This window comes from Rhineura floridana, chromosome 3 (genome assembly GCF_030035675.1).
Source record: "Rhineura floridana isolate rRhiFlo1 chromosome 3, rRhiFlo1.hap2, whole genome shotgun sequence".
Taxonomy (NCBI): domain Eukaryota; kingdom Metazoa; phylum Chordata; class Lepidosauria; order Squamata; family Rhineuridae; genus Rhineura; species Rhineura floridana.
In genome coordinates this window covers 148,612,322-148,636,213 of record NC_084482.1, presented here as the reverse complement: position 1 = coordinate 148,636,213, position 23,892 = coordinate 148,612,322, and the positions used below count along the sequence as shown (strand labels likewise).

General features: G+C 41.8%; 1 protein-coding gene across 3 annotated transcripts in view; it reads left to right on the top strand.

The window, feature by feature from the left end:
- IL17RD (interleukin 17 receptor D) overlaps positions 1-23,892 on the top strand; it is a 113,690-nt gene that overhangs the window by 60,203 nt on the left and 29,595 nt on the right. For all 3 annotated transcript variants that reach the window (XM_061618279.1, XM_061618278.1, XM_061618277.1), the window contains exons 2-3: positions 20,228-20,285; positions 22,333-22,458. In XM_061618279.1, coding sequence (XP_061474263.1) covers positions 20,228-20,285; positions 22,333-22,458 — 184 coding nt within the window. The remainder of the gene's footprint in view (positions 1-20,227; positions 20,286-22,332; positions 22,459-23,892) is intronic.

Here is a 23,892-nt window from a genome sequence, read left to right as displayed (position 1 = left end):
AATTAAGATAACTACTGGAGGAAAGTGATTTTATAATATAATTTTAGAGACAGGATTGTTATATATTGTAGACCTATAACTGATCTGCGACAAATCGGAAGTCAACATTTTATTTTATTGTTTAATTGTTTTTGTTTTGTTTTGTTTTTTGTCTTTGAAAATTTGAATAAAAATTAATGATAAAAATAAAATAAAATTTTCTGGGTCCAGGGAGGGTCTCTTCTGGAGTGGTCTCACTACCGCCTCTTTCAGGCGGACAGGCACCACCCCCTCCCGCAGAGAGGCATTAATCACTTCCCTGGCCCAGCCGGCTGTTCCTTCCCTGCTAGCTTTTATTAGACAAGAAGGGCAAGGATCCAGCACAGAAGTGGTTTCACAACCTGTCCAAGCACCTGGTCAACGTCCTCAAGCTGTACCAACTGAAACTCATCCAAGAAATCGGGACAAGGCTGTGCTCTAGATACCTCGCTTGATTCACCTGCTATAACACTGGAGTCTAAATCCTGGCGGATGCTAAAGATTTTATCCTGGAAGTGCCTAGCAAATTCATTACAGTGGGCCTCAGATGGATCTACCATGTCCTTGGGGCCAGCATGTAATAGTCTCCGGACAATTCTGAAGAGCTCTGCTGGGCGGCAGATTGATGATTTGATAGTGGCAGCAAAATATTGTTTTTTTGCTGCCCTCACTACCCCTAAATACAGCTTACCATAGGCACTTACCAGTGTATAATTGCATCCATTAGGAGTTCGTCTCCATCTGCACTCAAGCCGCCTCCTATATTGTTTCATCGCTCTCAGCTCTGGGGTACACCATGGAGCCATACGAGCTCTACACAGGAGAGGGTGCTCAGAAGCAATCATGTCAACCGCCCGGGTCATTTCTGTATTCCACAGTTCAATCAGGGTTTCGACAGGAGCGCCAGCCCTATCAGCTGGAAAACTCCCCAGAGCCCTTTGGAAACCATCCGGATCCATTAGTCTCTGAGGGCGGACCAACTTAATAGGTCCCCAACCCTTGCAGAGGGGAAAAGCCACTGTAAGTCTAAACTTCAGCAAGCAGTGACCTGTCTGTGACAGAGGGACTGATGTAAGGCCCCCCACATTCAGATCACCATCTCCATGTCCAGTTGCAAAAACCAAGTCTAGAGTATACCCTGCTACATGTGTTGGGCCAGTGGCATATTGGGATAGTCCCATGGTTGTCATGGAGACCATGAAATCCTGAGCCGCCTCAGATAAGGTGGCCTCGGCATGGATGTTGACATCCCCCAGAACCAACAGTCTGGGAGATCTCAACAGTACACCCGAGACCACCTCTGTCAGCTCAGCTAGGGAGTCTGTTGGGCAGCGGGGTGGGCGGTACACCAACAGAATCCCCAGTCTGGCCCGCTGACCCAGCATAAGGTGCAAACACTCCAGATCAGTAGTCACATGGACAGGGTGCTTGCAGAGGAAGATGGAGCTCCTATAGACCACAGCAACCCCCCTCCCCGACCCTCAGGTCTACCCTGATGCTGGAACAGGTACCCTGGCAGGCATAGCTGGGAGAGACTGACTCCTCCCTGCTCACCCACCCGGGTCTCAGTTATACATGCCAGATCAGCTGCCTCATCCACAATTAAATCGTGAATGAGGAAGATCTTATTATGCACCGATCTGGCGTTTAGGAGCAGCATCTGGAGGTCTGAGAGCTGGCTGATAGGGCAACCAACAAACTTGCGGGTGTGGGAAGGACTGGAACAAGGCACAGTCATTAACTGCCTGGGCTGCATTCCCCTTACCTGGCAAGTCCTTGTCACAACGCCATATCTTGCAAGCAAATTGCAGTTATTGTTCTTAGGATTTCTGGCAGCAGGTTCTGTTTAAATGAATGGGTGAAACATTTCACTTCTGCTTTCATGATGGAATATTTTTAAGAATTTGTTTATTTTCATACACATCTATTCCACATTTCTTCCATCAACTTAACATAAGGTTTATGAAAAGGGATAGAATTCTGTATTTACAAATTGGGAATAACAACTAACTTGAGTACCCAAAGTCATTCAGAGGAGAGTCAAGATATGTGGAAGACTGTGTATCTCACAGTTCTCAGTTTATTGCAAAACACTAGTCATCAAAGGCCTGTAAACATCCATTCATATCCAAATTATCAACCTAGTGTAAATAACATTTCATCCACAATATTCATTCATTTACCTTGAGTGATCTTAGGCTGAGATACAGTAACTGGCCCAACAGACCTCACAGGGTTGTTGGAAGATAAAATGGGGAGAGGGAGAATCATATACTCTGTGACAAAGATCTGGTCTTTTGCCCCTCCATTTCATCTGGGCAACCTTGCATAGCTGCAATCTACAAATCTAGGATGGATCCTGTCTGACAGGAACATGGCCCTTTTCTCTGCCCAGGGGGTGTCTGGTGTCCTCTTCCTACTCCCAAAAGGTTAATCCCATTACTTGCAGTGTCTGACACATGAGCTTTAATTGGTCCAAGGGAGCCAGGTGCCCCTCAAGCCTATGTGGACAGAAAAATCCTTAAAAGGTGGGCTGTGATATGCATCCTTTGCCCCTCACTAAACATCAGAGAGCTGGCATCAACATCCACGCAGTTTTACACATGAGGAAACCAGAAACCTATTTTGTAAGTAGCAAGGATAGATAGTTGAGCTAAAGAGCTCCTTTTTATTTCAAGTTTCTGCTTTGACCAATATGCTTCCTTTCCTTTCTCCGGTGTTCTTAATAAATGTTATATAATTTGGAAATTGGGTCTGGGTATTTGGTTGTTAAGACTGTCAGAGTATCTTGACCTCCCACTTGTCTAAGGGTCAAAGATTTTGAGGTGATAAAAGAAAAACAGTCTCTTCATATCATTGGAAACAATAGAGGGAGAGTAAGTTGCTGGCTTTGACCCTCCTAGTACACTGAAAAGAAGAGATCTGGCTGGGATGCCCAGGGTGTGCTGTCTCTGGAATCTCGGAGTTCCTAAGTACTGAATTGAGGCCCCAAACTCTTCCTGTCTGGGATGATTACTGGATAATTTGAGAAGCACAGTTGGTCTACTTGCAAGGCAGTTGTGCAAGAAAGGGAGTAAGGAGGCTATCCTGAGTCTCTCCTTTTGTCACACACACCACCCTGAGTTTCTTGTAGGAAAGGCGGGATATGATTGCTATAATCAATAAAAATAAATTCATTCAAAATATAAGTGGCTTTTTAAAGCTAAGCAACATTCATAAGATGAAAGGTACAAGATGCAGTGTGTAACAATAAAGTGTACTATGGTCATGTTCACACATAACACTAAGCCAAACCATTGCTCATCAGGGATGTGCTGGCTCCTGGGAAAGAAACTGCTTCTGTTTTGTTCCTCCCCAGTCCTTGTAGCTCAGTGTGGCATGGCAGGTAAGCCAAGGTGTGGCTTAGCATGTCATCTGAACCTGGGCTTGCTGTTAAGCTCTCTGCTCCTTAAGCATGAGCAGTAGCCATGATTTGTTCTCCTCTCTGGCAGCCAGCAAGCTTGTACAGTCCCAGTAAGCCATAGTTGTCATGCTAACCAGGCCTGTGGGAAACTGCTTTGAACTCATAGGTCATTTATACTCTTACAGAAAGGCAGCTAAAAAGAGCTGCACAACTGAAACATTTTTTTAATGTAGAAAAAATAACAAAAAGTAGTATTGCTTAACTTAAGGGGCAGGTGGGCCACAATGCACTTACCAGATCTTGAGAAACACACACCACACTCCATCAACAAAGCTTTCCTTGAAGCAGCATTTCTCTTCCCACCCCTACTCAGAACTTCCTTTGCCAAGAGGCAAATTGGTAGGGAAAACTATTGCCTTCATGACCTTCTTGTGGGCTTCATAGGAAACTGCCTTACACTGAGCCAGACCATTAGTCCATGTAGCTTAGTATTGCCTACACTGACTAGCAGCAGTTCTCCATGGCTTCAGGCAGGGAATCTTTCCAGGCCTACCTGGTGATGCCAGGAATTGAATCTGGGGCATTCTGCAGGTTCCAGTGAAGGGTATTTTTATTTTCAAGATGTGAGTAGGGTGGAGCCCTATATAATGCCAAAATAAATGGCTGTTCTGCTTATCTGTGGAGAGTTCTTGTCTGTGATTTTCTGCTTGCTGGCCTTCTGCCCAGTCAGGGTTTGCTTTCCTCCCCCTCCCCCAGCAATTTGAGGATACCTCTGTGAAATTATTTCCTGTCAGTTAATAACACACCTACTCCAAAGAGTCAGTAGCCTTTGGTATCTGCTGTTTTGTTGTGTGTCTGCTGAGTGACATAGACTAACATTAACTGTGGGTGGAACAGTTGGAAAGCATTCATGGGTGAGTCTAGCGCTGTCCAGTTGCCCACGCCTCTCCCACTCTTGATGTCAGACTACTTAAGAAGACTGACTTAGCAGGCAAAGTGTACTGGCCCCGTGGATGACCACAGTCTTATTGCCATTGTCTTTGGATTTCAAGGCCTTCTGCTTGTCACTTCCTCTCTTATAGTCAAAAGTATCTGTTCATATTTTTGAGGCTTGCAAGCTGTCCTTCGCCCAAGCACATTACTTCATCTTCCCAAATTTTATTTCACTCTACATTTTATGTATCAGCAACACCAAATAGTTAAAGAGGGGTAACCAACCTTTTTGGACCAGAGTGCACATTTCAAATTTTGTGAGTGTTGGGGGCACCAGTCACAAAATGTCTGCCATGGGTGTATGACATAACACAATTAGAGAGTAGTCATGGTGAAGCCTGTCCCATAATGTATTTCCATAATAGAAAAGGCTTGACCTGCTGCATTTCTGCCTGCCATACAGCTGTTAAAGGCACAAGAATCCTCTTTTGCTCTAACGCCAACCCTAAGCCAAAGCCTAGGCTGCCATCCTGTACCTACTTATGTAGAGGTATGCCCCATTAAACACAAAGACTTTAAAGAATAGATGTGTATACCTTTGTACAGTAAGTTCTATACAGTGAATTCTTAATGAGTCTCCAATCTTTAGCTCCTGCAAAGCAGGAGACATGCTTAAGCCACTTTGCAAGGTTTTCACAATTGCCATTTGGAGGAAGGGGGGTTATTTCACATTAAATCACACTTATTGTGTGGCAGTATTTGCAGAAAAATTTCTAGGCACAACCTGATCTCAGGCAAACCCAGCACAGGAAGTTTTCTCTGGTTGCTAGAGAAAAAAGAAAGGCCAACTATGGAAATTCCAAGAACTAGGAAAAAAGACAGAAGGAGGAAAAGTGCACTAAAAGGGAGGGGGAAAAGAAGCTCGCTAAGACCCCAGGGATTCCTGTTGCCTGATGTTCAAACAACTCGTTTATCAATCACAGCTCTGTATGCTAACTATCTGTTGAACAGAGTATATACAAGTGCTGTAGATTGTACGCCTTATGAAATGATGTTTAACAAAAAGCCTTATCTTAACCATGTAAGGAAATTTGGTGCAGTATGTTGGGCTCATATTCCCAAACCTCAACGTAAAGGGAAACAGGGTCCGAGAGCACTAAAAGGCTACTACCTCGGTTTTGAGGGGGCATATCACAGAGTCTGGTTAATGAAGGAAAAACGTTTACATGTGTGTAGAAGTGTAAACACTCAGGAACAAGACTGGGAAGACAGTACAAAACATGCAGAGATACACATAGACAGCACACACAATGAGCAACCGGAAAGAAACATTAAGCCTGATCCCCAAGAGGAGAGGGGAGGGGAAAATGTAGAAACCGCAGAAACAGAAGTAAAACAAGAGGCAGAGGAAAAAGAAGAAAGTCAGAGCGTAAATGAGGTAGAACAAAACATAGCACAGACAGAATGTCTTAAATTATTAAATTATCTTAAATCATTGATATTTCTCCCTTCAGTTTTCACACCTCCTTCATCTTGGTTCAATCTTGCTTTCCATATGATATGTTCTGCGTATAGATTAAATAAATAGGGTGATAAAATACACACCTGTCTAAGATCAAATAAGGAACAGATTTGAGGCTTTAAACTTAGTTGACAGAGAACCAGAAGAACTATGGAGTGAAGCAAGAGACATTATCAGGGAATAATGCAAAAAGACAATACCTCTAATTAAAGAGAGAAAGATCTAAATGGATGACTGACAAAACTCTTAAAATGGTTAAAGACAGAACGAAAGCAAAAATAAAATGAGATAGAAACACGGTTAGAACCCTAAATGCAATAATACAGCAACTAGTAGGTAGGGACAAAGAGAACTACTACAATAATTGCTGTACATAAATAAAAGAGGATAATAAAAAAGGGAGAACAAGAGCCCTATTCCAAAAGATCAGAGAAATCAAAGGGAAGTTCAAGCCAAGAGTAGGGATGTTGAATAATCAACAGGGGAACACACTGACTGAACAAGATAAAAGGAAGATGGAAGCAATACACTGAAGAACTCTATAAAAGAGATGCAAGGATGACATTCCAGTAGGAACCATATGATGAAGAAATTTTAGAATGTGCGGTGAAAGCTGCTCTTTGGAAGAAACCAATCACCAGGAACAGATGGCATACCAATAGAGTTGCTACAAGCTACTGAGACTGAATCCATCCAAATTTTGACAAAAAAATTGTCAACAAATATGGAAAAGAGAAAAATGGCCCACAGACTGGAAGCATTCACTATAAATCCCAATTCCAAAGAAAGAGAATCCCAGGGAATGCAATAATTATCGAACTGTTGCCTTAATATCCTATGCAAATAAAGTAATGCTTAAGATTCTACAACAAAGGCTCTTACCATATATGGAGCAAGATATGCCAGATGTCCAAGCTGGATTTAGAAAGGGAAGAGGCACCAGAGATCATATTGCAAACATACATTGGATAATGGAACAGACTAAGGAATTTCAGAAGAAAATCACCCTGTGTTTTTATAGATTACAGCAAAGCCTTTGATTGTGTAGATCACGAAAAATGCATATATGACTGCTGCACACGCATGCAGTGTGACAGATTTAGGTTTTGCTTCTGGCAGCATAATGTTGGTTCTGGAAGCAGAGCCCAAATATGACACACATACACAACACGTTAAAAAGCCTGTCTGGACCATTCCGACACCAGTTCCTATCTTCATGTATTTTCCTCCTCAGGGTACCTTCTGAAGCAAATTCACTTCTTCACCCTGCTACTTGGCAGGTCCAGTCCTGTACAGATGCTGCATGCTGAGGTGATTATGAGAATATAATATTAACATCACATGCAGAATACACCACAGATCTTTGTGTCCTGCTTCAGTCTATTAACCAAAAAATCTTTGCTAATCTTTGTGCATGGCATCGACATTTCACAGGAGCCTATCAGTGCATGGTGTGTGTATATTGACCCAACACTGCAGGATCATGTGCAGAGGGGATTGTGAAAATAGGCCCTTGATCTTGACACCAAACAGGAATTAATACTTGTGTACTGCCACTGGAAATGTGGCTTCTTGGAAAGAACTTCAGCATGCTCACTCATCCAACTTTTTTCTCTGCAGCCATCACTGAGTCTGGAAAGGCAGAGTAGTGCTGACTTTGCTCTTTCTCAGCAGCACATATGCCTTACTAGGATTTGATGTAGGGCAACTGATGCAGGTTGCCTGGTACTTTCATTTTGAGCACCTTCTGCAGTCCTGATCACTGTGGACTATGCTTTCTGTTGGAAGCATCTATGACATAAAGTGGATGAGTTTATCATATGCCTTCTTTTAAAAAGCCACTATAGTAAATACTTTCCTGTCCCCTTGGCCTGTGTTCTTGTTTTGTAGTAAATGACTGAAAAGGTTTTCATCTGCTTCTAACAAGGCAGCATTACTGTGAGGTAATTTTGTCTTCTTCCTGTTTCAGGAAACCTTTTAAAACTTGATATGCTTAGAGCTAAAGATAAGATAAGCAAATGAAAAGGCAACTAGACAGGGTAGCCAGATTACAAGGTGCACTCAGAAAGCACTAAACAGTATCTGTTTTGATCCTTTAAGTAGCAGTTTACATCTCTTTAAAAGAGATTTAACTCAATGCTAATTATAGTCGGATGCATTGTTTTCCCTTTCCTACACCTGCCTTTGACTTCTAAGGTTAGTAAGCAACACTGCAGGTTTATACACGTTTCTGATGATACAGAATCCTTTTGTTTAGTGTAGTACTGTTACCAAACCTGGCATCCTGCAAATGTGCTCTGACTCTAATTGGGACACACCTGTGAAAGACTGGGAGACAGGGCATAGCTGACTGTTGAAGAACATGTTTTTAATCCCAAATTCAGTCTCTTGCCATCTCCAGTTAAAGGTTGCAAAGCTGGGAAAGACTGCTGTCTGAGAGTCTGGAGAGCTACAGTGTCCTCAGTGTAGGTAAGGGATGGAAAAACCCTTTGGCTTCAGTATGGTAGGCGGCCTGACTCCTGCACTGGGAAGACACATCTGCTAGCCAACTGGGGAAACTTTCAGCCTGGATGATAGCCCCTAGTATTGGGCTTCAGAGTGGCCCAAGAGACAAGCATCTGGTCACAATCCATTCTGCCGCTATCTTCAAAACTTGTGCTTCCATTGCTAATACAGCAGAGAGATGATTGTCCCCAAAGCAAGACCTGAAAGATAGCATCCCATCTACATTATCAAGCAGCAGGTAATTCAAGTAATATCTCTGACATTGAGAAAGGACAGTCAAATGGTGACGGTGATAGAGAAGCAGAAAACAGTATTCAAGACTGGCCAGATTATTCTATAATCTTAGAAAGTTGTGTAAGAAGGGGATATGGCTGTAAGTGGCTGTGTCTGTGGCCATTATGAAGAGACCCTGAATTTGCCACTATACTACTGCGTCTAATAGTCTGACTCTGAAAGGTAGCTTCATAACATGTTGTCTGTGGCTTCTAGCTATTTTAATCTGTCATGTGAATTGTGTGTGTTCAGTCACTGTTTTAGGAATTTATTAACTGACTAGCCTTAGCTTTTAAATATATTTTGAGGAACAGCCTAGCAGATTCCCTATAGATTATTATTCTTCGTAGTGTTTATAGTACCTCTCTCTTTTTAAAACTTTTGTTTTGAATGAAGGAACTTTGAACATAAAACAGCATGCATACTTAAAAAGCACTTTTCTATTCATGGTAACTCTATACTTGACATGGGGAACTCCAGGTCTAGGGGATGACTGTGAACCTCCAAGCTTCTCTGTTTGGACCTCAGGACTATCCCCAGGCCACACCCCTCACTGACCCTGCTCTATGCCCTCTGATGGAGAGATGGGTGTGGGTGTGTAGAAAGCTCTGACTTGTGTTTGGCTACTGGAATGTAGCCTACTGTAAACAAGTAAAGGTAATATCCATTGCTCTTCCTCTGACTCTGCCCTCTTTTCCCATCTGGTTCTGCCCACCTCTGGCATATGGTCCCGAGAAGATTGCTCATGCAGGAATGTGCCCTCAGATTGAAAAATGTTATCCACCTTTACTTGCTTCAGCATACATCCTTTGGAATTTATTATTTATTTGTTTGTTTGTTAAATTTATATCTCGCCCTTCCTCCCAGAAGGAGGCCAGGGTGGCAAACAAAAACACTAAAAGCACTTTAAAACATATTTTTAAAAAAGAGCTTAAAACAGCTTTAAAAAACAACTTAAAAAATCTTAAAAATCAATTCCAGCACAGATGCAGACTGGGATAAGGTCTCTACTTAAAAGGCTTGCTGAAAGAGGAAGGTCTTCCAATAGGCACCAAAAAGATGACAGAGATGGTGCCTGTCCAATATTTAAGGGGAGGGAATTCCAAAATGTTGATGCCACAACACTAAAGGTCTGCTTCCTGTGTTGTGCAGAACAGACGTCCCGTAGATAGTATTTGCAGGAGGCCCTCACCTTCAGAGTGCAGTGATCAACTGGGTATATAAGGGGTAAGATGATCTTTCAGGTACCCTAGTCCCAAGCTGCATAGGGCTTTGTACATCAAAACGAGAACCTTGAACTTGCCCAGTAGCTAATGGATAGCTAGTGCAATTCTTTCATCAGCAGGGTAACATGTTGGCAATACCTTGCCCCAGTGAGCAATCGTGCTGCTGCATTTTGCACCAGCTGCAGCTTCTGGACAGAGAGTGCAGCCCCACAGAGAGTGCATTACAGTAATTCAACCTGGAGGTTACCAATACATAGACAACAGTGGTCAGGCTATCCCTGTCCAGAAACAGCTGCAGCTGTCTTATCAGCCAAAGCTGGTAAAAGGCGTTCGTAGCCACTGAGGTCACCTGTGTCTCTAGCAACCAAGAGGCATCCAGGAGCACTCCCGGACTACAAACCTGCTCTTTCAGAGTATGACCCCATCCAAAGCAGGCAATTGCAAGTTATGCAAACTGGGGAACTACCAACCACAGCACCTCCCTCTTGCTAGGATTCAGACTCAGTTTACTGGCCCTCATCCAGCCCACCACCAAGTTCAGGCATTGGGGATTCTTCTACATGTTTTGTGAGCACAATTAGTGTTCACCTAAAACTGCCAGAACCTTGATTTTGTTCCTGTGTGTTAATATGATACATGCCTGCAGAAAGTATGGAATAACTTTAACATTTGTATCCTCTCTTTAATGGATAACAGTTTTAGTCAGAGCTGGTAAAAAGCATCTGGAATCTCAAAGCAATGCTATGAACCATAAGAATCCCAACCCAGTAAATGACTAATTATGGCTACGTATTAGTGCTGCATAAACAGTGAATGACTGACCAGTAGCTGATGAATTTTAACACTGAACGGCTGGAAGTCGAAATGCAAGATCACAAAAACTGCTCACCAACAAATTCCCACAGAATGAAAAGCCACTTAAAATGAAAAACAAACTTTTAGCCTGGAGTTCCTAACCTAAATTCATTTGTGTTGCAGCTCGGTAGGAGGTAGGGAATGAATTTAATCCACTGATTGTACTGAGAGAATAGAAAACTGTGCCTGGTTTTTCTACCACAATTATAGAGGCTAACAATAGTGCTGATGGGTGGTTTGAAGAAGCTGCCCAAGCAGGTTTTGCGAAAGCTTTGTGAATGAAAGGAAATAATCTGCTGTCGTTAGATAATACAGTTATTACTTCATTGTTCATTCTTCAGTATCTGTTATTAATGATATTAATAGATATTCAAATTGTTGGAACAAGGAAAAATATTCTGTGTGGACCGTACACATTCATATGTCTGGAAATAATTTTAATTACTGAAGGATCTTCAGCTGCTTGCTGACACTGTTAATTTTTTCCCACATCTCCCAAATTATGCTAGTATAACATTTTACATTTTACTATTATTTAATAACATTTCAGTTAGAACCTGCTTTGTGCAACGATTAGCTTATTTAGCTGAAGAATAAAACTGAGTGGGTGCACACTTACCGCTATCATTTCTCATATTCTTTGCTACTGGTGAACATAAGTCATCTCTGATTTTCAGCTAATGCTACAAAGAGCATAATTTGTGTGTTATCCTGTTTTTATCTTCCTAGGGTATTTTGTACAGGAAAAAGTTTTTATTTGAGTAAAGATCTTAAAATTATAACATCACAGATCTTAAGAAACCATAGCAGCAAAGAGAGAACATAAATTGGTCTAGGTTCCATGAAGAATGTATTATTTATGCAGTGCCGTAGTTTGGAAAAGACTTCGCAAATCCAGTGTCTTGTTCATGCACAGCAAAGCTGTGGGGCAGAGTAGCTGTAATATTATTTCAAACATATTACTCAAATCTTGTTTTTTCTGATTTGTCTCCCGGTTTGTTTCTGGTGGCAATCTAAGGTACTGTGGTATACCTTTTAACAGGGCTGTGGAGTCAGAGTCGTAGGCAATTTTGGGTGGAGTTGGAGTCAGTAGAAATGTACCGACTCCGACTGCAGAATAAATTTTGATTGACAATTTAAAAACTATATAAATTCACAATGTCAGAGAAGCTTCCCATGAAGTCAGCTGTATTTGAGCATTTCACCATAACTCAAGATGAAAAACATTTTGTGTGTCAGCGTATGACACAGGACCCAGATGAAGACAAATGTTGTGATGCGAAGATCAACGCATATTTAGGCAGCAATAAAAATGCTCCTACGAGAGCTTCCAATTTAAAAAGACATTGACAGGGCTTTCCAGGGCTGTGGAGTCGGAGTTGTGGAGTTGGAAGCAATTTTGGGTGGAGTTTGAGTCGGACAATAGAAAAATAGAGGAGTCAGAGTTGGAGTCAAAGGTTTGGCGTACCAACTCCACAGCCCTGCCTTTTAAAGCACCAAATGGCTTCCAGCATCTGTCTGACTTCGACAATGCCATCCTGTGGAGATATATCTGAAATATCAGTGTTTGCTGAATCAATCTCAATTTTAAATCTAAAGAAACATTCCATTTAAAGCAGTATTCCATTGTTTGAGTTGTGTAGCACATTTTAACTCCCTGCTCTATTCTTTCTTAAGTTCATAAACTTCTACTTTACAAGCTTCCAAGAGACATTGGTAAATGATAATTACAGGCTTGGTTTTCTGTGAAGCCTGGGGGTGCTAAAGCACTCAAAGCAGAATGTCCACAAATAGCAGGTGGTGCAACTGAAAATATTGCCATTCACCACTCACTGGTAAATGATATCTTAACTGCAATATAGGACACTGCATAAAGTCTCCATTTGTTCCTAATCGGCTGATCTAATGTATAAGTTTCACAATCCCATTTCTTCTGGGGGAGAACCAACTGCGAGAAAACAAAATTCAAACTCACAGCCCCATAGCATTCTTACCCTTCCTGTATAATTTAGAATAGTACTTTTAAAACTCTAAATTTATTTCTTTTGGTGCTGTATATATCTTATTGTGTTGACCATTAATACAATTCTCATTATTATTGCTTTGAGCAATTAACCAAAATTTTACCCAACTTCTCTCCACTTTCCCAATAGCTCTAGAGAGCAATATAGTTCTAGCAGAATATAGATGATTTCATTAATATTTAGTGCATTACAACCTTTGACACAGATCTGAAGGGATCCTGCAGATTGACTTAAAAGAGACTTCACTGTGTTCCCAAAAATTTCTTCTTGCAAAATACAAATCTGTTTCTTATGAGAAGCATATGCTATAATCCTACCTGAAATATATGTCTTACATACTTCCTATTCAATAGCTGAAGTACTACTGTCATTGTTTTCAAAATATTCCTGAAGTTCAGCACCCATCTGTATTTTAAAGTTATCATCATTCAAGAGTGAAACATTTAAACACCATGAGCCAGAAGTTTTTACCTCATTAGAAGCTGCATAGCAAAAGACTGGTGCATGATCTGAAATAGCAATTGTGTCAGATTAACATGTTGTAATAAGGAAGAAGAAACAAAAATAATTATCCATCCAAAAACAATGTTGGTGTACCGATGAAAAGAATAATCATGCTCTGTGCAATGTAATATATGCCAAACATCATCCAGTCCAAATTCAGTGAGGCCAGCATTGAAGATACATATGTCTGAAGACTGAGTTTTATGAGTGGGAGTACTCCTGTCTAGAATCGGGTCTAAAATCTCCACTAGTCACCAACTGGTCATAAGTCATATTGGTCAAATAGTTTAAAACACTCACGAAACATTACAGGAGAGTCCAAGATTGTATCTCATATATATTCTTATGTTTGAGGTCTTGGGCAACAAAATAAGAAAGCACCTATCTGAGTGGACTACTGTTTGTAACATTGACAAAGAAGCATTTTTATGTGTATGGCCATGCCCTTAGGATTCTTTGAAGAACGGCTGGCATAAGCCTTCGTTGCCCAGTCTATCTTTTATCATCCACCAGAAGGTGTCTTGTAGACATGCCACATTAACGTCAATTTTTTTAAAAGTTTGGAGAAGTGGGATTATAATATATCTATTCTGAGCCCGTGGTTCTGAAACCCATTTTGCCAGACAGTCAACTCAGTCTCTCTATTTTAATCAGAACTATTTTATCAAACCAGAAAAAACAAAGTATACAGAAACTTCAAAGAAAACGTAGTCTCTGGGGATGGTGAACTGAGGATGGTGATGATGATGATGAAGGCTGATGGCAGGTTATTATATTGTAGGATTGTTGAAGAGGTAGATTCAACAGAGGAGAGGTAACTTCTGAGAGAAAGACAGCTTCTGGCAGAGGAATAACTTCAGAGAGAGAGAGATAGGTAAAAAAGGAGTCCTCTGGGGCTACTAGGCCTGCTGTTAGCTTCACTGATGACTGAAACAAACTGAGGCAGGTTTTGGAGGGAAAACCAACTAACCAGTTAAAGAGAGGGGTGATGCACCTGACAGGAAGTTACTGTAAGGCTAAGGGAGCATAGAGACAGACGTCTAGAGTCCCATAACTCTAATAAATACCTTCTTTAGCACAATGGAAGGAGTCTCCCTGTGCAATATCCTTACACTTAGGTTTTGCCTGAATACAGGACAAGGGTCACAATTCTTATGCAAAGCAGACACTAGCAAGGAAATCATAAGATTGGGGAAGAAAAGGCAAAAATTCAAGGGAATAAGAATCCAGAGGCGAGAAGGAGTTCAACTCAGGAGCATCAAGGGGCAGGGGGAGGCCAGTGTGGTCAGGCAGTTACTCTTTTACACATTTGTATAAGACCTGGCTTTTCTGAAAGCTTTTTGCTGATGTAGATTCTTTCTAAGTTTTTGTTCATAATTATTAGTAATGCTGTATGTTCACTGCACCACTTTTGTGCATGCTTAAGAGTCATTCTGTTATGGAGACATAGAAATGAGATGCAAAAACTTAGAAAACATTCTGATCTTTTTAATGGAGACATTTTCAGTAAACAGGAAGGTTGACGTGTTCTTGCACAAAATCTGGGTCTAGGTAAAGACAGAATTCATCTCCTCTGTAGTGAGTAATCAGCCCTAGGCAACATGGCCACTGGATTAGGCTGATGGGAGCTGTAGTTCAAAAAAGTAACTTTTCCAAGCTCTGGTAATGGAGCTAGTGGGTTTTTCTTAACAATTTGTGGTATAGAGATACTGTATATTGTTCCATAATAGGGTTGCCAGGTCTCCGGTTTTCTGCCGGAGTCTCCAGCAAAAGGGGGCCGTCTCCGGCCTCCGGCAATACTTCCTTTAAACTGGAGAATCTCCGGCTTTTCATTGGCCCCCTCAGCCACGCATGCGTGATTGACACACGCATACGTTGGGCTGTGGCTGGCCGCTTTCCCGCCCTTTCTCAGTCAGGCAGCCGCAGGCAGGGACTACAGACGAGGACTGAGCAGCCGCCGCCCCTGCAGGGACCCCTCCAGCAGCAGTCCCTGCCCGCTTCCGCCACCCAGAGAAGTACAGGTGAGGGTGATGGGTGGAGGCGAGCGGTGGCAGTGGAGGCCAGGCTGGGCCGGCTCCTTCTTAGCCCCGGTCCGGAGCCAGTTCCCCTGGGGCTCAGCAGTCTCTGGCTGGGGGGGGCCCATCGCGGCCGCTGCCACCCAGTGGCGCCCACAGCAGGAGGGGTGAAGCCACCGGTCATCCTTTCCTGAGCAGGGGAACCGGCTCCGGGGCTAAGAAGGAGCTGGCCCTGGCTGGCCTCCACTCCTGCTGAGGCTGCCCGGCCGTGTGGGCCCCATCTCCTAGCAACCGCTGCCGAGACAGGGCCCACGCGGCCGAGCAGCCTCAGCAGGAGCCGTGGAGGGCAGGCCGGGCCGGCTCCTTCTTAGCCCCGGAGCTCCTGCTCCGGAAAGGATGGCCGGCGGCTTCACCCCTCCTCCCTCTGGGTGGGGGGGCCATCGCGGCCGCTGCCACCCATTGGCGCCCACAGCAGGAGGGGTGAAGCCACCGGCCGTCCTTTCCTGAGCAGGGGAACTGGCTCCGGGGCTAAGAAGGAGCCGGCCCTGGCCGGCCTCCACTCCTGCTGAGGCTGCCCGGCCTCATGGGCCCCGTCTCCTAGCAACCACTGCCGAGACAGGGCCCACGCGGCCGGGCAGCCTCAGCAGGAGCCGTGGAGGGCAGGCCGGGCCGGCTCCTTCTTAGCCCTGGAGCTCCTGCTCTGGAAAGGACGGCCGGCGGCTTCACCCCTCCTCCCTCTGGCTGGGGGGACCTATCGCGGCCGCGGCCGCCCAGCAGCGCCCACAGCAGGAGGGGTGAAGCGGCCAGGCGTCCTCGGGGCTAAGAAGGAGCTGGCCCCGTCCGGCGTCCACTGCTGCTATGGGTGGCAGGCTGGAGAGAGAGAGAGAAAGAGAGAAGCTGGAGAGAAAGAGAGACTAACTGTCCATAGATGGGAGTAAAGTAGGTACATCAGGCTAGTTCTAATGACTTGGCCATCTAAAATCTGTTTAGAGACGTCCTGTAAGTATTGCCATAAGCCTTTCCTCTCTCCTAGTTCTAGAGTAATGCTTAGAATATTTTTTTAAACCAGCATTTCCATTCATTTCTGTGCTTTGCAGTGTATTGGAGGAAGGCTATAGGTAACTTCTAAACTAGATTATTGTTGGCCACAGACTAAACCTTCAAATGCCAATAAAAACGCAGTATAATATAATAATTTGGGATTAAGATGTTGTGTTGAATACCTATTGAATGGGGAAGCTGATCCCAAAACTTGGCATTTCTGTAACATCTAAAGCAAGTTGATGGCAATATAGTTGGTGTAAAAAGGTGACTTGCTCTTTTTAAACTTCCTGTAAGTGTATTCATTGGCCTGTTCTGTAAAAGTCTAAATAAAGGTAGTTTTATATACTATTTTCTGTATTCTGCATTTACTGTTAAATAAAAAGCCCTTTATACCTGTTATTCGCCTACCAAAACCAAATGGTCTGACACAAACTAGAATTTTCACTCCCAGCCATAATCATACATTGAAAAGACACCAGAAATCTCATGTTGTGTTTAATTACCCCTCAAAACATTTTAGTTGACCTCTCATACCTGACAGTGGAGTCATTAATCTATAGTATGTATCCTAAATGAGGCTTGGGAAGCGTTTGTGTGAAGGGGTATAGTTTTAAATGTGCAAAAATATTTTAACACTGATCTCCAATAAGGTGGTTTATTTGTTTTTTACCAGTGCCTTTTGAAAGTGTACAAGTTTCTTTATAGTTAGGGCTGCAAACATATTGGAAATCTTAATTTAATCATAGTTCCTAGGAAGCTGCCATTTGTCCATCTAACTCCTGTCTACAGCAGTGTTCTTCAACCTTGGGTCCCCAGATGTTTGTTTATTTATTATTTGATTTATATCCTGCCCTTCCTCCTAGCAGGAGCCCGCCAGATGTTGTAGGACTACAACTCTCATCATCCCCAGCCAACTTGCTAATGGGTATGGATGATGGGACTTGTAGTCCAACAACATCTGCAGACTCAAGGCTTCAGACCCAACAAGTAGTTGATGGTAGTTTTCCAGTGTTTCAAATAGGTTCTTAGCTGTACTGAGAGATACTGGAAACTGAACCTGGGCCCTTCTGCATTTAAAACGTGCTCTTGCTGAGCTTACAGCCCTACTCACCACCCCATCAGATTTTGCATATGGGTAAAAAACTTTCTGAAGCAAGAAGACTCCTTTTTAGGGGAAGCACATGTGTTGGAGTAGGCAGCCAGTCCCTTAATTGTCTCCCTGGGCTCCTGCGGGAGGAAGGGCAGGGTATAAATTAAGTAAATAATAGTTCATGGTAAGAAAAGGGGAATGTCTCTAAAGACTGCACTTGTCATCTTCAGTTTTTAGGTACTTGCATTAAATCTCTTAATCTGCTCATCTAGTTGGGTCACCTTTTTTAAGAAGTCAAACTGCATAGTCATGTAAAGAGAACAAGGCCAACTTTGTACAGTGGTGCTTATTCCCAGTAAGTGGGTGTAGAGTTGCAGGCTGAAGTATTTTTGCTGCATTAAACTTGAAAATACAATTTATTTTATTTATGTGTATTGTATCCCACTCATCATAGACCTCTAAGCAGCAACCAAATCTTAAAATCCATTAAGAGCAATTAAAACATATCCAGCAATGAGAACAGACAAAACAGCAGTAAACGTCATATACTCATAAAAGCCTGAGCAAAGAGGTGTGGTTTTTCCTGGTGCTGAAACGCCAATGTGCTCTTGGATGTGGCTTAGTTTCCATTGGACAATGAGCCCCCAGTTCTCTAAGCTGTTTGGATGCACTATTCAAATGTTTTAAATGTACAAAGTAGAAAAAGAAATCCAAATAAAACTAAAGGATCAAAATTAGTTTTTAAAATTTGGGGGGATGTTTCACCTAAAAGGTGGCAGAAGGCAGGCCTTCCTAAAGTGGACTTTCCAAAGGCAGGGAACCACCACTACACAAAAAGCTTTCTTCATTTGCTACCTGCTGCACTACAAGCAGCAGAGGGATATGTCAAGAGGGAGGTGGATGGGCAGATGTCTCCAAGAGCATCTAACATGTTCTAGGTTGGATTTGGAGAGGGGTAAGGGCAGATAGTCTTATCAGCTTCAACTGGTGTGCATCAAACTTGTATGCCCACACCAGTATTAAGCTGGCAAATTCTAGGGTGTCCTTACAACAGACTGTTAAGATAGATTTGTTCTCATACTGGAAAGCGTGAATGCAGAAACACTGAGGTGATATTTTAGCCAGGAACTTTACTCCTCACACTTAGTCACTATGCTACCTTGTTCATCCCCCTCTTCACCCCTTTGCTGTCTTACTTTGGAAGTAGTCCTTACTTCCTTATTCCTCAGGCCCAATTTGCTACAGTAGGTTTTACTTCATCAGGAATGAGTTGCACACTGTTCAGTAGCGTCGGAATAACAGTTATAAAGCTGACTGATTGATTCCACATAAATACCAACCACCACCACCCATGAGAGTATGCTGCTGTCATTAAAATGACCAACAGGGTCCAGTCACAGGCATAGGTAGTTTTATATTAAAAGAAATTGTTATGTGCCTTCAAGTCAATTATGACTTATGGCGACCCTATGAATTAGTGACCAACAGCATCTGTCATGAACCACCCTATTCAGATCTTCTAAGTTCAGGTCTGTGGCTTCCTTTATGGAATCAATCCATCTCTTAGTTTTTCCCAGCATTATTGTCTTTTCTAGTGAATCATGTCTTCTCATGATGTGTCCAAAGTATGATAACCCCAGTTTCATCATTTTAGCTTCTAGTGATAGTTCTGGTTTAATTTGTTCTGACACCCAATTATTTGTCTGTTTTGCCTAGAATGCCCTCCCTTGTCCTTAACATGGCTGCAACCATATCTACTCAGAAGTAACTCCTATTGAGTTCTATGGGGCTTAGTTCCTTAATAAACATGCTTACAGTTGCTGCCTTCAGGGGCATCCATCTGTGCTCCCATCTAACATCTCTGCAACACTAAGCTCCTTTCTTCCAATAATGGCCTGGCCTGAGGGTACGTAAACCCTTCTTGCCAGAAGCAAGTAAGCTAGATTAAATGTTCCCTAAAGGCATTGAACTGTGACGTGGCAGACCAGGGTTCGAATCCCCACACAGCCATGAAGCTCACTGGGTGACCTTGGGCCAGTCACTGCCTCTCAGACTCAGAGGAAGGCAATAGTAAACCACCTCTGTCTGAATACTGCTTACCATGAAGACCCTATCTGGGATCAACTTGAAGGCAGTCCATTTCCATTTTGCATCACCATAAGCTTGTGAGAAAGAATGACCTTGTCACTTCAGATGGACCTAGGAACACCCTATTTTAGGTAAGATTTCTATTTTAATCTCCAGAGAATTTTTTTTTGAATGGTATGCTCCAAGCAACTGTGGTTGATACAATGTATCATGTTTAATGATGTCACTAGGGCCCACCCCATGATGTCACTAGGGCCCGCCCTGTGGTGTCACTAGGGCCCGCCCCGTGATGTCACTAGGGCCTGCCCCATGATGTCACCAGGGCCCGCCCCGTGACGTCACCAGGGCCCGCCCCCATTTTCTCAGGTTTTTGGATGGTTCCGACCTGGCAACCCTATTCCATAAAAACCTTTTTTGGTGAAAAAAATTCTTCACATTATTAATGTTCTATACGCTGTTCATGGAACCTCATATATGGAACAGCTTTCACAGATGTATAGATTTCATACTTTTATTAAGGTGTCTTCTTGACTTTTCATCTGAATTGGGACTCCAAAATACAAGATTACTTGAAACATAATAATTTTCAATGGAGACATTTCAAACATTCAGCTAAAGGTCATCAGGAATGGAATAGTCAAATGAATTCATGTGTGTTTAGAGTCCCAGTTATTGTCCAATCTGAAGTAACTGGTGTAAGACAATCTTCTGTATTATTTCTCTCTAGGGTTTATCACCAATCGGAAAGAATCCTGGGCTGCTTAATATCACCTTTAAATATGACAGTAAGTTCTTCCTCTTGACCATGTTACTTTCTCTGGAAACACCTTTACTCATACACTTGTTAGTGTGTCTAATTCATTTTAATACCATGTAGTGAAGTAATGCATTAAAAAAGCTAGTGACAATTTGCCACTTTCATTTAGTTAACCATCTGTTTATTTAGAGCAGGGGTAGCTAATCTGTGCCCTCCCAGAGGTTGTTGGACTCTCAAGTCCCATCAGCCTCAGCCAGCTTTGCCTATGGTCCTATTATAGGAGTTGTGTTGTAGCAACATCTGGAGGGCCACAGGTTAGCCATGCCTGATTTAGACTGTTTAACCAACCAGAAGGTTCAGAACAGATTACAACATCTTAAAATGGTGTATAAGTAATATTCTACTAACACCTTGCTTCCTACAATCACAGCAAGTAAATAAAACAGATGATACTGAAGCTTGGGTTTTGGTGAATCATGGAGAGAAAGAAAGTCCAAGGCTGCAGTGCAGTCATCTTTACATATACCCACTATTGTACTTGCTGCTAAGGTACATCCTTAAGACTGCATCCTTTCATAGATAAGTTCCATCGCTTTAGGGAAAGATGGGACATCTAAAATGCTTGGAACCTAGTCTATTTAGGTCTTTAATCCTGCACTTTTTCTGATCTAAAATGCACAGTTCTGAGGTTAGCTAAAGCACCAAAAACCCCACGTCAGCAGCCTAATGATTGAAATGCATTTTAGATTTATCTTCCGTTTCACATGGACTTATTAGAGAAATTTCAAAACTTAGAGTGGGACTTCCAGTGGCTAGATATGGTATCTTCAGTATGTCCATGGCTCCTATCCCATCTTTGGCTGAAGCACAATAAAATATATACAATAAGACAATTTGCATTCACTTTCTTTCTTCCCATAAATTATAATAGATATTATAGCATTCAGCTTTTATTTATACCTTATTTTGATTTTTAAACCATGTGCAACCCTGGCAACTTTTGGCAATCTGATATCCTCTAGAGGTTTTGGACCACAGCTCCCATCAGTCCCAGCCATTGTGCCTGTGCTGACTGAGGCTGATGGGAGTTGTACTCCAAAACATCTGGAGAGCACCAAGTCACTGAAGGCTGATATACAGAACTACATCTTATATTTTGAATTCTTTGAATACCTATAGAGATTACAGAAACTAGAGAGCTGGGTCATAATTCACCCAAGGTTAACCACTTAAAACTTGAAAGTGTAAATTCTTGCTGGATTGTGCTGTTAATTATGTACCCTGTCTCATATTACTTAAAATTCTGCCACAGTACGATAAAATACAAAATATTTATTTGTTTGAAATCTGAATTTTTGGAAAACAAATCAAAAGGTGGCCTCAGTAGAAACTAGCATGTTTCTTTAACAGAATAAAATAGCCTTTTAAAAATATAAACCTTTAGCAACAGGAATCCAAAATGCCAAGCTAACTATTAATTGGATGGATCCAGATGAAGTCTTGCTCCAAACTACCTATTAAAAGACAGATTTCTGTTTTTACTAATAGGAAGCTCTTGCTGACCTTCATTTGAATTATTGCAGCAGAATTCCACTTACTCTACCAAATCTGCTCTTAGCAATTCAATGTTTGGTCTTTCCAATGTAGCATGGTACATTTCTAAGTCAAATTCAATTCTCTGTAGCTTTCAGAAGCACTTGGTACGTATTTTTTTCTTTGCCTAAAGGATATCAATTAGTATTTTTCCTAGGCAAAAGACTAAATAAAGATGGAGACTGTTAATAAGATTAGACTCCAAGAATACTATTTTTATCCAGTAAAGAATTGAGTGGGCTAGAAGTGCTTTTGTGTAACAAACTGAGAATGGTAGATTTCACTAATTTATGGTTATATCATGATCTTGACCTCAGAGTAGTCAGCTGGAAGACAGAATTGTGAGGAACATCTTGTATGGAACTATTGAGAGACCTTTTTCTTTGCTTTGGCTAACATAAGCTCCTGTAAATGCTTGTGAATGTGTTTTGGGTAAAGTCTGAATTAAATATATTTAATCAAATTCTTATTTTTTTTTTTAGACTGCACTCCTTATTTGAACTCAGCGGGAAAACATGTGATTGGTGATGTACAGAACATCACTATTAGCCAATATGCATGCTCTGATCAAGTTGCAGTGACAATATTATGGACAGCAAATCCCATTGGTAAGTAAATAAAAAAAGAATTGAGCTCACATGCCTATGTTGTAGCAATTCATGGAAAATGTCTAACTAGAATAATTGTAGTCCCCATCCAACCCAGTACATATAATCCAGACCTTCTCAAATCTTGCAAAACAAATTCTTCTAAAATTTGGCTTAGAAACTTGGTCGATGTCTAGATCACTAGAAAAGGAATTGCAGACAATCCATATAAGCTAAACTAAGCATACTAGCATGAAAGACACTTGTACACAGTATTTAAAAGGCGCACTCTCAATTTTTAAAAGCTATATGTTCTGTATAATTGTTAAAAGACAGAGTTAATTCATATGGATTGGAGTGTGCTTAACACTCTCCCATTCAAATGGCTGGGTCTTAAAAGTGCATAACTTGGTTCATGCCCTCTAGGATAGATGGTTTGTGTCTCTTCTGCCTTCCCCTTGCATTTGTAATCTGAGGCATGCTTGCTTGGAAGTAGACGTTAGTGAAATCAGTGGCACTTATATCCAGATAAATGTGTCTAAGATATGCAGGCCAATCCTCTGGATCATATCTTGAAATTATGATTCCTAGAATGAAGAAGGGTGTCAGTAACAAACATAATTTATAAACATAATGTAATGCAGAGATGCATCATAAGTATTAAATTCCAGAACAATTGTGTGTCCCAGTATATGTTTAAATCCACTCTGATGCAGAAAGCTACTAGGCTTTCAAAAGGGCTATGGTAGTGAGCTGCTGAACAATTAGTAAATATATTTTGTGGAAATAGAAAAATTTCTAAAGCTTGAGAAGTTGGGGCTTATTCAGTTATATTCAATAGCTGGTGAATTTGAATTGAAACTAATGAGTAGTTACAAAGAAGGAATGTGGAAGTGATATCCAGTGCTTCCAAGAGTACAGAGTTACTGAATTGGTAATCTGCAGCTGCAGGTTTGGCTACATCCAATCTCCACGGGATACAAAGCCTGGTGTTTTCTCTTGTAATGATCAGAGGTTAATCCTTCTGAAAGCATCAAGAGAGAACTGTAGTTTAAGGATCTCAGGTAACAGGGAGCCTGTTAACTCTTCTCTTTCATGGTCTGTATGTTAGCACAAACACTGCTTTTATTCCTCTGAATATTAAGAACACAGTGGGTGGCTCATTTGCTTTTCCCATTGCGAGATCATTTAGACCCGTGAAATAAGATACTCATGCAAATATACATGTCTGGAACCCTAAATTCAAACACAACAAATATACAGAGTTAAGGTACGGTAATCAAATTTGGTTTAAGTACTTTTGGAATGTGAGAGAGTCTTCCACTCTTTGTAATAGCACACAGTTACCGGGTGCTGTGCTTAGACTTTTTTCATGTCAGCCTCTTACTCAGAATTTGTTTTGGTCATGTATGCTATCTTTGCTATAAACACCATAGAGTGCCAAATTAGCTATTC